This window comes from Rhinolophus sinicus, chromosome 16 (genome assembly GCF_057876585.1).
Source record: "Rhinolophus sinicus isolate RSI-liver-muscle chromosome 16, RSI-T2T, whole genome shotgun sequence".
NCBI classification, from domain to species: Eukaryota; Metazoa; Chordata; class Mammalia; order Chiroptera; family Rhinolophidae; genus Rhinolophus; species Rhinolophus sinicus.
The window spans coordinates 122,780,402-122,798,505 of NC_142516.1; the positions used below are offsets into that span (position 1 = coordinate 122,780,402).

The 18,104-nt window shown below is 33.8% G+C and overlaps 1 protein-coding gene across 2 annotated transcripts in view; it reads left to right on the forward strand.

The window, feature by feature from the left end:
- Positions 1–18,104, forward strand: part of SGCZ (sarcoglycan zeta) — an 804,816-nt gene that overhangs the window by 519,980 nt on the left and 266,732 nt on the right. For both annotated transcript variants that reach the window (XM_074329720.2, XM_074329721.2), the window contains exon 2: positions 14,210–14,404. In XM_074329720.2, the coding sequence (XP_074185821.1) occupies positions 14,210–14,404 (195 nt within the window). The remainder of the gene's footprint in view (positions 1–14,209; positions 14,405–18,104) is intronic.

Sequence of the window (18,104 nt, forward strand, 5' to 3'; positions counted from 1 at the left end):
CACGCATATGTATATGTATATGTTGGAGGAGAATAGTTTTGTCATTTATCATTATATATTTTATGATTTGTGGGTGTTAATACATGTAGATCTTATTCAATTCATTTTAATTATCATCCCCCTCTTTAAATATATAATTTTTATATATAATTTCCTTATCAATGGACATTTATGAAATTAAAAAATATATTTTAGTATTATAAAGCATCTCTTGGACCTGTTTTATTCTTTATAAATTCTGGGCTTTCTACAGTGTATATAGGGAAATTCTTGGATATAGGGCAGCTCAACAGATATTTTCTTAGTTGCTCTCCAAAGTGAGGTATCAATTAATACTTCTATTAGTGTTTTTGAAAATTCCTGTTTCACCACATTTTTTCTGACACTTGGTATTCTCAGTAACTTCAAATTAACCATATGTGTGGGTCTATTTCTGGAAATATAATATATTGCAGTCATTTATTTTACTACCCCTGAATCAGCACCACACTTGTTGAATATAGCTTTATAATAAACTTTGATATCTGGTAAAGTAAAAACTGCTCTTACCCTTTCAAACATTTTCACTCCCTACACTTTATTCATCAATATGAGTTTATTTCCATTTTGTATTAGAATAATAATTCACTGTAATCCAAAATTAAAAGAAATAATTCAGTAGACTGATAAGGGTGCAATCATGTTCTGAGAAAACAGAATTATTTTCTATAAACATAACTGCAATATAATTTATTTTCTATAAATAACTGTATGTTCTATAAATACAACTGCATCTTCTATTTTTAATATTTTTTTCATTTCTCGTGTTTTTATATGTTGGTTATCAAGTTATGGCCATATTTTTTGTGCAGCTCAAGTTTCTTCAAATATGCTTTACAAGTTTTTTCATTCCAGTTCTTTCGCTTTTTCTTAGCCTGAATTGCCACCATCCTTGATTATTCTTCATTTATTAAAATCTTAACGATCAGCATCAAATGCTTCAGCAGCTACTTGATATCCTATTCAGAGAGTGATTGTTCCCTTCATTAAATTCGTAGAGCGTCTTTACTCACATGGAATTCATCAAAAGTGCTTGGACTGCTGCCAAGTGACCCATAGCTTCCTGGAGTTTCAAGAATTAAGCCCCTCCCTAGTCCTTTCTACAGTTTATGCAGGGATCCTTTGCTTGAATTTCCTTACAGGTATCCATTGTCTACTAAGTCTCTACAGTTCAAGAAACCTCACTTTTGCAGAGTTAGTCCATTTAATTTACATACAGCCTAGTGAGAAAACGCTGCATTTTCCTAGGTATGGTGCCTTCCAAACATTAGTCACTTCCTACAGACTTCAAATTCCCCTCCATATTCACATAGCATGTATGCTACTTGCAGAATATTATTCTTTAAATCTGCTCACCAACTCTACTTAAACCTATTTTAAAGGAAATTTTAGATCCATATGATAAAATGGAAACCAGTTTCTATTGCCAAAAGATAACAGGAAAGATATGGCCAGTTTCACCTGCCATAAGGCAACAGGAAAGATAACTATATGGATGGACCTAGAGAACATTATACTGAGTAAAATAAGTCAGGCAGAGAAAGACAAATACCATGTGATCTCACTTATATGTGGAATCTAAAGAAAATAATAAATGAACGAACTAATCAGAAATATCTCAGAGATGTAGAGGAAAAACTGAAGGTTGCTAGATGGGAGGGGGGTGGGGATGAAGGAGAAGGTGAGGGGATTAGAAAGCATAGTTGATAACCACAAGATTGCCATGGGGATATGAAAGTCAGTTTGGGGAATATAATCAATAATGTAAAGATTTTGTAAGGTATCCGATGGACATTTGTATTATTAGGGAGACCACTTCTGAGATGGTGTAGATGCCTGATCACTGTGCTGTATTCCTGAAGCTGAATAATAATGAATGTCAACTATAATTTAATATATATATTCACAAGAAGTGGAGTAGAGCATTAGGAATAGAGACAGTGGAAATGTAAGGGCTGTGTGCGACATCAGAGGGGTAGTAGATTGGGAGGGGGGGATTTACACTTCGTGAGGGGTATAAATGATGTCTAACTATTACATTGTTTTATACACCTGAAACAAAAACAAAAACAAACAAAAAAGCAAAGTCACTACCTCCTAACTAGAGCGATAATGTTTGAAAACTTCTTTAATAACTCTGTTTTGTTTGTTTGTTTTGTGGGGGTGGGGGTAGAAATTAGTAATGTGCTTATTGATTCATTATCTGAATGATTACTCTTGTCACTTATGACAGTATCCCTATCCCCAATAGTACAAATCTCCCATTAGGAGAAACACAGATTATATTCACTTGCCTATTTGTTTATGGGTTTTAGAGACAGTATAGTGTATATTTAAATTTATTTAAAATACTTTACGTGTAGTAGCTATTTAGTAAAATTTGGAAAGTAGCTTGATATAAGGACATGAAAACATCAGCAATAACTCTCATATTAATCTACAGACCTGAATCCAAAAATAAATAATTTTACCCATTTGTGGGTCTTTGAGTGTGTTGACTTTTTGCAGCTTCAGATCATTAGTTACTAGTATGGGACCTGTAAGACTCACTTTTACAGAACGGTGTTGATGAATAAATGAGATCACCGATGAGATGCGCAGGATCAGTGCGTGGCCCATACACAGTGTAGGGTCTGGCTGAGAAAGTGAGTTAGGTATCAGACAGTGCCTCTTACATTTCTTGTCCTGACTAACACTTGCCCCTAGTAGTTCTTGGAGAAATTTCCTAACCTCTCCTGGTATATTGTCTCTGTCTTATAGAAAAGGATAATAACAATTACTTCTCTCTCTGCATTGTGGTTAGGATTAAATGAGTTAACACTGGCTGGGAATTGGTTTCTGGCACATGATAATCTTATGCGATCGTTTGCTGTTATTATTATTGTTTCCCTTTTTCACCCTTGAATGAAGGACCGGTCAGTATTAAAATGTGCTGTTCTATTTTAACAAAAAAGGATTCTTTTTCATTTTGTTGTAGAAAATAATTTGAGTGGCTATGAACAAAAATAAATTTGTTTTATTTGCAGATTAAATAGGAACACTTAACCTTTTAATTTAGAAATATAACCAAACATAGCTGATCATAAACATATCTGCTTGGGAGCATATCTGCTTGGTTTTGCAAAAGTCCCCTAATACTGTATCATGGAAATAATATAGTGAATAAGCACTGGGTAGTTTATCACTAAATCTGTATAAGTTTTCAAATGAATTTTAATGTGAATTTTTCTAATTCAAATAACATTTTTAAAAGTATTTTAAACAATTAGGTGATTCTTATGTTTGTTCCTTTTTCTATTCATTGCAATCTACCTTTCCTAAAGCATTAGGTGTGATAAGTAAGAAAAAAGAAAGTAAATAAGTAAGTAAATAAATAAACAAATAAATGATTACATTGGTTACTAACTTTTTCAGTTATTCTTAGAACCAGCAATTGACATGTTTTTATACATTTGTTTTCTATTCATCAAGCCAAACTCTCTATCTGTGCTGTTTTTAATTAAGATAGGTACTTTTAAACCAGTTAAATGCAATTTACAAAAGTCAATTACAATTTATAATATGACCAAGGCCTTTTCTGATCATCAGGTAGAAGCCTAAATTAGGTATTGTGATCTGGAATGTAAGTCTCCAAAACTCAAGTGAATGCTGTTTGTAAAATTAAATAATTTTGTAAAATGCAATCAGAAAATATACATGAGAGAATTTGGAATCAAGTGTTTATGCAAGATTTGGAGAAAGCATTTTTTTCACCACACAGAGGAGGAACAGGGTTGGTCAGATGGAAATACTATGGCTAGCTCTGTGCAGCCAGCTGGTTTTCTGCCCCGTGGACAGATGTTCACAGTGCAGGGGTGGAAAAATAATTTTTCACCTACCCCTTTGAATTCTTGACTGAGGGTCCTGTAATAATGGACAGATTAACAAATGAAAAACAAACAGAAGTTTATTAACGTGTGTACCTTATGTACACATGGGAGCTACCCAAGGAAAAATAAGTAACTCCCTGAGATGGCTTATAATTCAGACTTAAATACCATCTTTAAAGGGGAAGGGAAGGAGGGATGTAGGACTCTTAGGGGAGAGTAACTGATTTTTAGGAAAGATGAATCTACCCATAGAAGAATAGATGGGAGGTATGATAGTTTGTGACAAAGTGTGTCTGGATGTGGTGTTGACTTCTAATCTCCCATGAGATGAATCAGTCCTCCCTGGTTGATGACACTCCTCAGAAAGAGATCTATGACACTTGAGTTCCTTTATGCAGATAAGGAAGCTCAAAGAAAGCCTCTCCCTACATTTCCTATTTTCAAGTGCCTACAGCTCAAAATAATCAATATGCCATAGTGGCGTTTTTTTCAGTTGGCATATTCCGCTACCTTTCATAACTGAGACATGAAATGACAGAAAAGAAAGTGTACAACATATTCATCCTCCCAAAAGATTCTCCGTAAACAAGAACAGGTGGTTAATTTTTAGTTTCTTAACACTAGCACTGCAAAGAGGCCTATTTGTGGTATTTAAAACAAAAAGAAACAGTATCATCAGTCCTTTTCTATTTCTGTTTTCCATCTCTGGGGGAAAGGCAGATTATATTCACGATCTAGGTGTATCCAACCAAGCTTAGTGTGCGTAATGATAGATGCAGCCTTAACCTCTACCCTGGCCCCTCTTCTCCTGTACAGCCCCTACTAAGATCCAACAGGGAGAGAGCCAAAGGATCAGGGCCACTGCTGACGGCTACTCATTCTTCTCTTTACGTTCCTCTTCATGTCAGTGGATGCTGAACTGGTCTGCCTTTCCTCTCTGCCTCTAACTTGTTACATCAAAAATGGGTCGTATCTTTTCTATGCCTTTTAAAACCTAAACAATTCAAGAAAATTGAAGTCTAATTATTGGTCCGATTGCTTTGTCTTTGCCCAGATAGTCAATATTTAGTTATATTAGGAAGAACAACTTGTTTTGCCTAGAGTGTGTTGATCATTGCAAGGTCATCTTTGTTTAACTCATTTAAAACAGAAAAATTCTAAATTGAACATATTCTTTATGAATCTTCCCTTTTACTCATCTCCAAAAGTGAGATAATCTCAAACAGAACATATTTCTTAGAGCTCATTACTCATAAGAAAATTTTGCATCAGAGAAAACTTGACTACACTATTAGTAATTAGCAAACTTGACTACACTATACAAGTAATTTAAATTAATCTGGTAAAATGTAACCAAGTTTGTCAAAGTGAAAAAAAAAAAAATGACTCTCAAGAAAGTATTTTGAAATTTGTTTGCTAAATTTTTCATAACCAGCAGAGCTTTCCAACAAATCATCAAGACTGAAAGCCATGCTCTATATTCCTTGTTGTCATTAAGTTTTTCTACTTGCTGTTAGAATAAAAACCAACGACCCTTAGTTCTTCTCTGATTCTCTTTCATACTATTGTTCTTTAAACACGTTTTCCTGTTGATCTTTATTGCTTTAAATAGTGTGGGTTTTCCACTTTCCCAGTTAAGCTCTCCAGCTGTGTTTCTGGCTTTTTTTTTTTTTTTTTCCTTTTCCCGCTGCTGTGTATGTGTAGCACTGCTTGCCAAGGGGCTTTCTCATGCTTGCAATCTTAGTATAAATGGTGCTGCAAACTACCTGTGTTGATTTATTTCTCTTGGTGTTGATATACATCTGAGTAGGCAAAAGACTCATCAGCTTCCTTCAAAATTGCTTTAATGGCTAAGTTTTTCTATTAATATTACATAAGAATATCTGAGCATCGTCCTACCTCAATGTTAGGAACCTAAATCTAAGTACGGCCAGGAACTGTGATTGAGTTTTCATCCCATTAAACAATAAATTATTTATCGATAAAAGGGCTTAATTTTAGAGTGTATAAAGTATATAAAATAAGCTAAGAACGACTACCGGGTCAGTGAAAAATCTCTCTTTAAATGTTCACATTTTTATAAAACTTTTGTTCATCTGGGAATATGTTTCACTTTTAATGCCTATTGAGGTTTCCTTTTTTTTCTGTCAGGCTTGGCTAGAATCCTCTTCTATTTCCTATCTCAAGAGGCAGCCCGTTTGACTCAGATACCTTTCATCATTCTTGAAATTCAGTTGCTAGGCTTTCTCTTTTCTAGGCTGTAAAACCTGACTACAGCATTTTTCACAAACCAACTGGAAAAAAAAAATCCATTCTGAATAGACATTTTCTTAAATAGCACATTTTTACCACCATCATGTTAGAGTGTGCCTTTGAGAATTAAGTATCATAGATAGAAAGAATTTTATATTTCCATGGTAAGTGGACTTGACTTCACTGTTTTCCATCTCTCTCAACAGTAGTAGCTGTTTAGAGACTCATTTTCCAGAGAGAGAAAACAAAATGCTTTTCTGCTGTGTGAAGTTCATGCCATATCATTTGAACACTTCAAGCATTTTGTTTTTAAAGTTATATTTCAGTCATATCTTTTAAAATGAATTCCAATATAAATACTTACACAGCACTCAAGTGGAGGACCACTACCTAAGGGATGGAAGATACGTTTTTAGAACAAGTATTTTTTTACCATTTAAAATGAAAAGGGCCCTTTAACATCCTACTTTTCTACTCCCATATTGCTCTTATATAAGTCAATGTAATATTCATTGGAGAGCTGAGAAAACTGGGGCAGAGAAAGTCTAAGTGACTTGCCCTCGGATCATGGAATAGAATGGTCAGGCTGGGACTGCAACTCCACACACAAATCTGAGACGGCATTTAGTCTGCCGTGCTCCATCCCTTGTCTGAACAAATAACAGACAATTGCCATGTTACGTCTTACGTGGTCAACACTGAATGAACAGTGACACCAACATGATTTACCACTTCTCCTAGAATTTGGCTACTCCCAGTGAGGAGGTTAAGGGATTTGGGAACAGATTCAATTTTTAAGGTCACAATGTTGTTACGTATTGCTACTTGAGTGCACCTAGTGCGAACTCCATAATCAGAAATTAAAATCATCTACCTTATTATCTACCTTATTTTCCAGGAGATACATGCTTCTCTTCCAAACGGTTATCCCCCATAACAGGGAACACAGGGCACAGGTCTTAGCAGAAATTAGATGCTCAATTTATATTTTAATTGTAAGGAATCAAGTTAGCAAGTGAGATAAACAAACAATTTACTATTTCTTTCTAGTCTTTGTGCTTACATCTCTGCATTATACCCAGTGTTTATGTAGGAGTATTGTACAATTGTAAAATGTGATACAAAAGCAAACAAACAAAAATCAATGCCAATTATATTATTTCCAGTACAAAATTGGGATTTCCTTACAGCTTTATTATCAAATTCTCAGTTTAGTGGTAACATCTGAACTGTAGATGATAGGTTCTCAATATCTGGACTTGTACTAACTTTCTAATATCCACAAACTTCTATGCAAATTTAGAAAGTCTATTCTTGGATGATTCAGATTTTTAAAAAAACTATGTTCCACAACTCTCCTCCAAACTTCTCAGTCCTCACTGCCATTTTAAAGTTGTTCAAATCCTCTCCCTATTAGGGTCATAAGGATATAAACAGATGGCTGGATCACTTAGTCGTTTTTTTCAGATATTTCTCCCTTACAAAACATAAAACAAGGCATTCCATTTAATAGCTTTTGATTTTACCGTTAATTTACCCAACAACAATTTAAAATATATCTTATGCATTGTAATGTCCCTTAACCTCTTATTTTCTTCCTCTTTTCTCACAAATAGTAGCAGAGGTGGAATTTTCTTTAGGCTTTCCTGTCTATCCAGAAAGATATCATGTCTAATTATAGTCACATAGGCCTTCTTTTCTCCACCCCCAATTTTAGAAAGTAAATAATAAAACCTCACTGAGAGAGGGGGCAGACTATTGGGATTGGAAAGGAGAAGATGATACTTTGACATACTAGCAGTCTAGGTGTCAGACTCTGATCTAAATGCAGCAGCCTGTAGTAAGAGAGCCTCTGAAGAAGTGTGCTGTGAAGAAGGTGAGCCTCAGAGCCACATGTCCCCACACCAGGCACCTGCAAACTTCAACCATAGCACAGTTACTTTCAGTTTTGCATATGCTGATGTGAGCTCTCCATGTCAGAATACTTGTGTATGAGATCAAGAACTATTCTCATTGGGTTCTGGTAATTATCATCTGCCTGTTCCCCCACTTAGGGAACCCAGATGCCTGGCTAATCTGTCAGTGTCTCTAGTTCCTTGGCCACTACACCGCTGAGAATGCGTAATTCAACCCTAGATCCCAGCTTCATCACCGCAACTATTGGCCTCATATAAAGTGTCCTTATTTCTTTTTTATTCTCTCTTATCCTTCACATAGCCTTGACTGGCCCGATTTAATACTCCAACACCAGACTTCATGTTCTCAGATGAAGCCCCATTTTGCTCTTCTTTACCCCACAAAAAAATGACCTAAATGCTCACTTTCTCCACTTTCCAATTGTTCATTTTTTTAGCCCACTCTAATTATGCCTTCAAATATTCAAATATCTTTTTTTTGTCCTTTCTTGTTCAAAGACTTTCACCATTTCAAACTCCTCTCAGGTGTCACTTCCTTTATTAGGCATTTTCTATCACTTTTAAAATAGTCCCCCATTATATTGCCATGACTCTCATCTTCATAGAATCTATCACTACTTAATATGATATTGCTTATATAATCTATCTATTATGTTAGTGTATTTATGGTATGATTTATATATTTATTGTATTTATTATTGTGTCTAAGTATTATATGAGTATTACTTCCTTTATCATCATCTTCAGAGCATGTTACTATTTGATGTTTTTTTTTTTCTATTTGCTTATTGTACTTACCCCAAATATGTGAAATTCATTAGCGTAGCGATTTTGAACTCCACCTGCTCATAGTTGTCACTAAATACGTGTTTTATCAAATGAAGATCCATTTCTGCTTAGAGTCTCAATAACTATGAGTATTTATGTAAAATACTTAAATAACAATGCCAGGGAGATTGGAAAACTCAGTACATTCCATTGGCCTTAGTATTTTGTTCTGCTGCCCCCTTCTGTGAGGCAAGGTAATAATAGCAAATGATCTCTACTGCTAGTTAATTTCTTTGCCGTTGCATCCAGCTCAGTAGACTCAACAGAATTCCCCTGAGCTAGATTATGAAAGATGAACCATGTTTAGGTCATTTCAGATTATTTCATCATCTTGAAGTCATGATATGCTATGCTATTCAATTTTCTGAACAAAATAACCCTTTCTTGAAAACCACATTTTCCAAATCTTTGGAGAAAAATGTTGAAAAATTCATAAGGTCTAGTTCTATTTACCCATGCATCTTTCATTTAACCGCATAATATCTTCTTGGAATTTTTGTTCACATTATCAGGATTTTGAAAGTATATTCTTCATAAAGAAAGTTAAAAGTCCGGATTTAAATCAGCCCAGCCCTTACCTGAATTACAAGGGGTTATAAGGAAGTACACTTACCTTAATGTGAATGCTGATATAGGCATCTTGATCCAAGCAAATGAAGATGCCCTTGCTATTAACTAAGAAACAGTGGGTCTTAGAAGTTGTTTGATTCTAATGAATGCTTTGTAGATATGAAATATTGCATGAGAAAGAACTGCAAAACTAAGATGGAAAGGGTCCTGATTATTATTTTAAGTAGTCAGGAGAAGTACATGCAACCCTGAAAACCAAAAGAGTTTCAAAGAAAAGATTTTGAGGGTGTTGAATTTATATTTCAGACGGGGGTAGAGAGGACTAAGACAGAGAAACATTTTAGCACAGTGATACGTTCATTCAGAAAAATACGATCATCTCTCTCTCTCTCTTTCAACCTGCTTATCTGTTCTGAGAAAATAAATGTCTATGGCTTTGTAGGTTTGTTTGATAGTTTCCTAGAGAATGACAATCGCGCTTAGTGAAACACTTTTCTGTATTACTTCTAAAATTCTCATTGTGCCAAGGCAACCAAGATATTTTAGAATATGCTCAATAATTGAAAATAGATCAGCACTGAATATTTTTTTTTTAATTAAATTTATTGGGGTGACAATTGTTAGTAAAATTACATAGATTTCAGGTGTACAATTCTGTATTACATCATCTATAAATCCCATTGTGTGTTCATCACCCAGAGTCAGTTCTCCTTCCATCACCATATATTCGATCCCCCTTACCCTCATCTCCCACCCCCCACCCCCCGCCCCCCTTACCCTCTGGCAACCACTAAACTATTGTCTGTGTCTATGAGTTTCTGTTTCTCATTTGTTTGTCTTGTTCTTTTGTTGTTTTTGTTTTATATACCACATATCAGTGAAATCACATGGTTCTCTGCTTTTTCTGTCTGACTTGTTTCGCTCAGCATTACTCTCTCAAGATCCATCCACGTTGTCACAAATGTTCCTATATCATCTTTTCTTACTGCCGAATAGTATTCCATTGTGTATATATACCACAACTTCTTTATCCATTCATCTATCGAAGGACATTTTGGTTGTTTCCATGTCTTGGCTACCGTAAACAAAGCTGCAATGAACATTGGAGCACATGTGAGCACTGAATATTTTAAGCAATGGTTGTAAGTTTCAAATTGAAGATTTTTTGCTTAATCTTTTAGAAGTGTATGTGGTTATTCTTTGCTGGTTCTACTACTCTGCGCTGTGGTAGTTACTGACAGATATTGAAAAACACTCATACATGTGAGATATAACAAATAAAGAACTTTTTAAAATAAAGTTATTTTTGCAGCTTGAATATTCTAAATTAGTTTGATATGAAAAAGATATAAATAATTTTAAATTCATCTTTATGATGACATAATAAAATTAGTTTTCATTTAAATAACAAAATTGTTTGTTTACTTGACAGACTTTTCTCCTAGCCTTTTGTTATACAGTTTGCTCTTCAAAATTGTTAGAAGCACTTGATGCATTTACTGAATCTGTTGCTTTTCCAAAAAATAAAAATAAGGAAACTCATTTCTAAAGGATCATTTTCTTTGTAATTTGTGCTTTTTAAAATTTTATTTCAGAGACCTATAAATTCTCATTTCTTTTCTAAATCACTCTAACCTCAGCTTTATGTCTAAACAGAATTTCTGAAAATAGACTGTCTAAAACAGAAGTTTACTTTAATATGAGATTAAATGCTTGATAGGAATAGTCACAACATTTGATTTGTGACTTATCAGAGACCAGCTCTAGAGGAAGGTCTTCCTTCTTGCCCGTTAGGCAGATTCAGGCGTCTGCACTCTCCTGCTTTCCTCCTGCATCCATGTTCTTTCCTCTTCTCTGTCTCTCCTTTGTTCTTCCCTTTAATTGTGATAGTCGTTAGAGTTCTTTTTATCCTCTTCTTGCAATATATTCTCTACTTTGTAATTATAGCCACTGTCAGAACTATACAGTCTCCACCAAAATCTCTAGGCAAAGTAAACTCCAGTTGCATGTTGTTACCTAGCATAACATTTATCTTACATAGCAGTTCATAAGTTACACGTCTCCCCTCTAAAAGGAATCGAATTAAGGATTAAAGCTTTTGGCCTAGTTTCAAGAAAATATGAAATATTAAATATTAATGACAATAAAAAAGTAATTCTTTATATTATGAGTTTGCTCTATATCAAGTGATATTAAGACTTCTAATTCATTTAAAATTATAATTTAATGTATACAACTATTTTTTATTAATTTTATTGGATTGACATTGGTTATTAAAATTAAATAGGTTTCAAGTATATGTTTCTATAATATAGTGACTGTATATTCCATTGTGTGTTCACCACCTACAGTCAGTTCTCCTACTATCACCATGTATTTAATACCATTTTCCCTCTTCTACCACATCCCTCTTCCCCTTACCCTCTGGTAACTACTGAACTGTCTGTGTCTATGACTTTTTATTTGTTTGTCTTATTCCTTTGTTGCTTTCAGTTTTATATCCCACATATCAGTGAAATCATAAGGTTCTTCACCTTTTCTGTCACACTTATTTTGCTTAGCATAATAATCTTAAGATCCATCCATGTTGCTGCAAATGGCAGTATTTCATCCTTTCTTATGGCCAAGTAGTAATTTATTGTATATATGTACCACATTTTTTTTATCCAATCATCTATGGAAAGACACTTTGGCTGTTTCCATATCTTGGCCACCATAAATAGTTCTCCAATGAGCATTGGGGTTCTTTACAGATAAATGTTTTCAGATTTTTTGGGTATATACCCAGGAGAGGGATTGTGGGGTCATGTGGTAATTCTATTACTAATTTTTTGAGGAACCTCTATACTGTTTTTCATAGGGGCTGTACCAATTTACATTCCCACCAACAGTGTATAAGAGTTCCTTTTTCTCTACAACCTCTCCAACACTTGGTATTATTTGTCTTGTTGATAATAGCCATTCTAACAGGGGTGAGATGATATCTCATTGTGGTTTTGATTTGCATTTCCCTAATAGCTAGTGAAATTGAGCATTTTTTTTCCTATATCTGTTGGCAATTTGTATGTCTTCTTGGGTGAAGTGTCTGTTGAGGTACTCTATCCATTTTTTAATTGGAATTTGTTGTTATTGTTGTTGTTGCTGTTGTTGTTTACCAGTACGAGTTCTTTATGTATTTTGGATATTAACCCCTTATTGTAGGCTTTGCTTTCAAATATCTTCTCTTTGTTTTCTTTATTTATTTTTTGCTGTGCAGAAGCTTTTTAGTTTGATATAGTCCCATTCATTTAGTTTTGCTTTTACTTCCATTGCCTTTGAGGTCAAATTCAGAAAATCCTTTCTGAACCCAAGGTCCATAGGTTTAATATCTATGTTTTCTTCTATGCAGTTTATTGTTTCAGGTCTTATGTTTAGGTGTGTAATCCATTTGGAGTTAATTTTCGTATATGGTGACAGGTAGCAACTTTTTTTTCCTATATGAAGCATACTATGCTTCAATCACAAAAAAATTAGAAACAATATTATACATTGCATTAATACAATTTGAAGTTATAGCTCTAAAATTAAAACAAAAATGGAAAAAGCCAAATAAGAACTAGTTTTTACATTTTTCAAAAATTCAACATTTTATTGAGAATAGGATTAGGTCAATTAACACTATAACTTGGTACTTTTATAGTATGTATTTCATATTAACTGGCAAGTAATTTTAATTTTATATTGTTTTCATTTTGGTGTAATTTATTCATTGTTTTTGTTGGTATATTGATTATTTAATTGTCATGCACAAGAAAGGAAATCTGAGAAAAACCTAAAGAGAAAAAAAAGTTCTATAGAAAATCATATTTTATTAAAACTAAAGTTTCCATTTTTCAGGTATAAATATGTAATTCTGAAAAATATATACCCAGTATGTATATTTTTTTACTTTTCTCATTCATATTTCTGTGTTATATCACACAGTAAACAATGTATTTACTTCTTGAAATAATTAATTTGAAAACAATGTATATATTTCCAAAGAGCACCATCTTCCCTTTTCCAAAACTGACTTCTGCTTACATCATTACATTATAGAAAAATACAGCATGTTGTTGCGTTCTTTCAGAGATCAGTTTTGTTCTGATAACTTACTGAAATACAACTAAAATAAATAACCAACAAGGTCCTAAGGAAAAGTTTTAATTAAATATCTAGATCTATATTATTCTAAATAAAAATGTATTTTCTTTTTACAGGTTTCTTCAAGTACACTGATGTTTTATTAAATAATATACACTGAGCTACTTATATAGATAAAGACACAGAAGTACCTTGTGATACACTTGATTTCTGTCTATTCCAAAGAACAAGTGAAACCTATTCCACAAGCATGTTGGGTGTGCATAGAGTTGTTGGGTTTTGGACAACTGAAAGTAGAACTGAGAGCTTTCAGAGACTTCTGAGAGAAAAGGCTACTGTTATGGATTGGCAAACCTCACTGAAAATAATACACATCTTAGAGATATAACCATTAGTTAAATAGCTCTAAAAAGCAACATTGATGGTAATGATTTGAGAGGATTTATAACATACTTTTCATTATAATATAATAATTGATAACTAATTTTAATTATACTACGATAATTGTTTGAGAACTCACTACTCATTATTCTTAGATACATTGAGTTTTGATTAAACAAAATGGTTTTATTATTGAATGCTTCTTTTCTTTTTCTTTTATCTTTTCCCCAGATGACACGAGAACAATACATACTAGCAACACAACAGAATAGCCTGCCAAGGGCTGAGAATGCACAACTGTACCCAGTGGGGATTTATGGATGGCGAAAGAGGTGCTTATACTTCTTTGTCCTCCTGCTATTGGTCACCATGATTGTTAACTTAGCCATGACAATATGGATATTGAAAGTTATGAATTTCACTGTGGTAAGTACTACCATGATTTTATTTTATATCTATTGCTTTTGGTTAAAAGGTGCTACATCTCTGTGATGTTTTTCAGTTGAAAGTTATTCATCTTAATCTTTACAAGTATGTGTCTTGAAATCCCAAAGACTGTCATATGTTGTTTTAATACTACATTCAATATGTTTATTCTTGGCACACATGTATTACTGTCTGCCATTTAAGTGTGGGAAATTTAGATAATGAGACAGCACAGCACATTAATTCTTTGGGAAGTTAGAAAACTTTTAACCAGTGCACATGAACTATTGCTTGCTATACATGGTAATCTAAGAAATGAGTCTGTTTTTGCGATGATATTTCACAATAAAATTAATGTTAGAAATCATAAGTACTTTTGAAATACTTTGTATAGTATATTTGCCTCTCCATATCTACTTTCTATGTAACATCCTGAATGATGAAATCTAAACCCTGGAATTGCACCTGGGCTGCATGGACCACCAATGTCCATAATTGTCATCAGATAATATTCTTTTGGAGCGCAGATGTGGTAAACAGAAGATAAACCAGAAGCTAAATCAATCTTTTATGAAAATGTATAACTTAATAGTAAAAAAATGATATAATGCATTGATGAATTTTGCTTGAGTTTAGTGAATGTGTACAATAAACCTATAAGTATGACTTATCTGGAAAAATTAGCTGCTTCAGAAAAGTCTAGTTTAGCTCTTTTTTATTTTTCTGGCTAAATTCTTAAATTTCTCTACTCTGCCCTTAAATGACTCTGCTTTTACTTAGAGACCACAGATATCTTCACATCCAAGGAGGTATCTTTCATGTGCTGACCAGACTGCTATTATTCTTTAAAACTCTTCATCCTCGGGGACAACTGGAAAACTGGCTATTTAACTTCACTGATCTTCCTATATTGAGTGTCATTGAAAAAAAAAAAAAAAAAGAGATAAACAAAATCTCTGCTCTGTATAAATTTAGCAAGAGGAGCTTCTTTTTGACTTCACTAATATCTGAGTCTAACTTGAAACAGAATCTCAAAAGGGAAAATGAGCCAGCGTCTGTCTCTTCATAGTGTAGGGAAGACACTACGTGTGCAGAAGGAGCCTGGGAGTACAGGTGGTCTAAGTTTCCAGAGAGAAAAAGCTATAACTGTACAAATCATGATAAAATAGCATATGCTCATGAAGAAAAATAAGCTGAGTGAGGGTCCATTTTATCCAATACAGTGCAAATTTTGAGGGTGTCCGTCAAAAAAGAATAAAAAATAAAGTGAAAATGTGCAGAACTCTATATATTGTTCTATGATCAGAAAAATTAACTGCATCCTAGACATGGACTATGTTCAGGGACTCTGATCCAGGCCTGTGAGCTTGTAGGTGGCTGGAGGTGGAGTTGGGGACTACTATGCAAGTTGTTGCTTAATGTGATTCTCTGGTAACACATTGAAACATTCCTTTGTTTCAAAGCTTGGCTCAGTCAGTCCCCATTTCCCCTCCGCCCCCTACACACACTTGGAAATATTTTGGCACAAATGTTACTAATTCTACCCCTACTGAGCTCAGCTTCTACCTTCTCTCACTAATGTCTGGGCTTCATTAATAATTCATTTATCACATTAGTATTAACATTAGTAGGGGTATATCACATCACATGTGTATACCCCTGCTGATTTCTTTTATGCTGTGGCGAGTATCAGCCAAACTTGCTGACAGTAGTCTTTTCAACCTCAATTTCTGGACTTAAAATAAAATAAATAAATAAAAGGAAGTAAAGAGTAGAGTTTCCTCTAAGTTTTGCAATTTTGAGCAATTTCCTCTACCATGAGGCATCTTTCAAAAGTTCATGAAAGATGTGATCAGCTCTCATTTCTGGGAGTCTTGATTCCATCCAGTGACCAGACCATGGGAATTTTCAGATTCAAGCCATGTAAGCTTCTCAAGCATATTTAAATTAATTAGGAAGATAGACTTAAATACATAATTACAGGGCTGCATGCATCCAGCTCCCAATATCTTGCCTCCTGCTGAGGCAAGGCTAGATAAGCCATTCAAAGGAAATAATTGTAATAATCACCCCATCCTCAGGAGCCATGCAGGCCTCAGGGTTTCTGTCACCTATGGAGCTATTTAATTTGAACCTCAGCTGGCCGAAATGTACATGTCAACATATTCCTAGGGATAATGAAAATGAAAAGGAGTTTATTTCCATAGGAAGCTTGATTTTATATATATATATATATAATGTATAATATACATATTTATATGTTTATTTATTTAATTTGGGGCATATCTTTTTTTACTATACTTTTAATTTTTTTATAAACAAAATAGAAGACTTATCTTTCCTTCAGCCATGTAAACCATTTGTAGGTAGCTGAAATAAAAGAAAAGACAACGTTGTAATTAATTCATCAATATAATCTTCGTAAAGGTAGCATTCCCTATCTCAATGCAGTAATTCATAATTGTTCAGAGAATTTCCAACTTACTTAATAATTTAGCAGTTCTGAATACTACACATCAGATGAAGCTGTATCTACTTCAAAAGTGTGAAATAATTTGTAATGTTCTTACATTAGAACAGTAAAATATAAATCAGTTTTGTGTTTTTACTAGTACATTACGATTATATCTATCTCTGCAGTGAATACAAAAATCACTGGCCATACTATAGTAAGAAGCAGTAAATGGTGTATAAATTGTTTGGGGAGTATTATTGATCCGCACAAAATGTATTTCATTTTAACTGTTGCTCTGCAATACATGAAAATATGTGGCTGTTAACATCTTTTATTTGAGCAAACTGGGCACATTATAGTTACCAAAATGCTGTGTTTTCAGCACAGCAAACGTTTTCAGCTGCCAACCTTTTTTATGATGTTTCTTGAAGTCATCATTATGACCAGTATTATACATGATCTGTAGGGTTGATATGATCTTATTCTGTTTCTCGTTTTATAGAACATAAAATCACTTTGCTATTGAGATATTCAGTTGCAGAGAATCCAAAAAAAGAAAATGAGTTTATACTATAGGGTGAAAGACTTAGGATAGATATAAACAATAATTTATTGGCAGTGAGAGTTGATAATATAGGAATAGTTGAAGAGAAATTTTAAAACCTCATTCTCCAGCAATCAGTATAACCCGATCAAAAGTTCTCGCTGCTGTTGTATGGTTGTTTGGTATTATATCTTTGTGGTTCAATATAAATGGACTTGTCTGGCAGAACTAGCAAGTCCAGGCATTCTGCTCAGGCAGTATCCTTTTTCTTGGTTCAAGTGTTCATTCTAAGTAAATAATTTCTGTGTTTGAAAATTGAAAATTAATACAATAATGAAGTCATTAGTTTAATCACAAGAGTACCAAGTAAAAGCTGGTTGCATCCAACTGCAACTTAATTTCATTAGTTATGTTAACTAGCCATCAAAAGAAACAGTGGAAACACAAGTGAAATTTATTAAGCAAAAAGCGAGTGGAAATTCATAAATGTTGTGCCACAGAAGTCTAGCATACCCAGATATGGGTAATATTTGAAACAATCAATTTAACAAATTGTCAACAAAAATTCTTAGAGACTTGTATGATCAATAGAATGAATGTTGCCTGAAAGGAAATCCCACAAGAAGTAGAATTGGATATCATATCTTTTAGGATTGAAAAAAATTTTAGTTCAACCTTCTACATAGTTCTAGGAGTCGCTC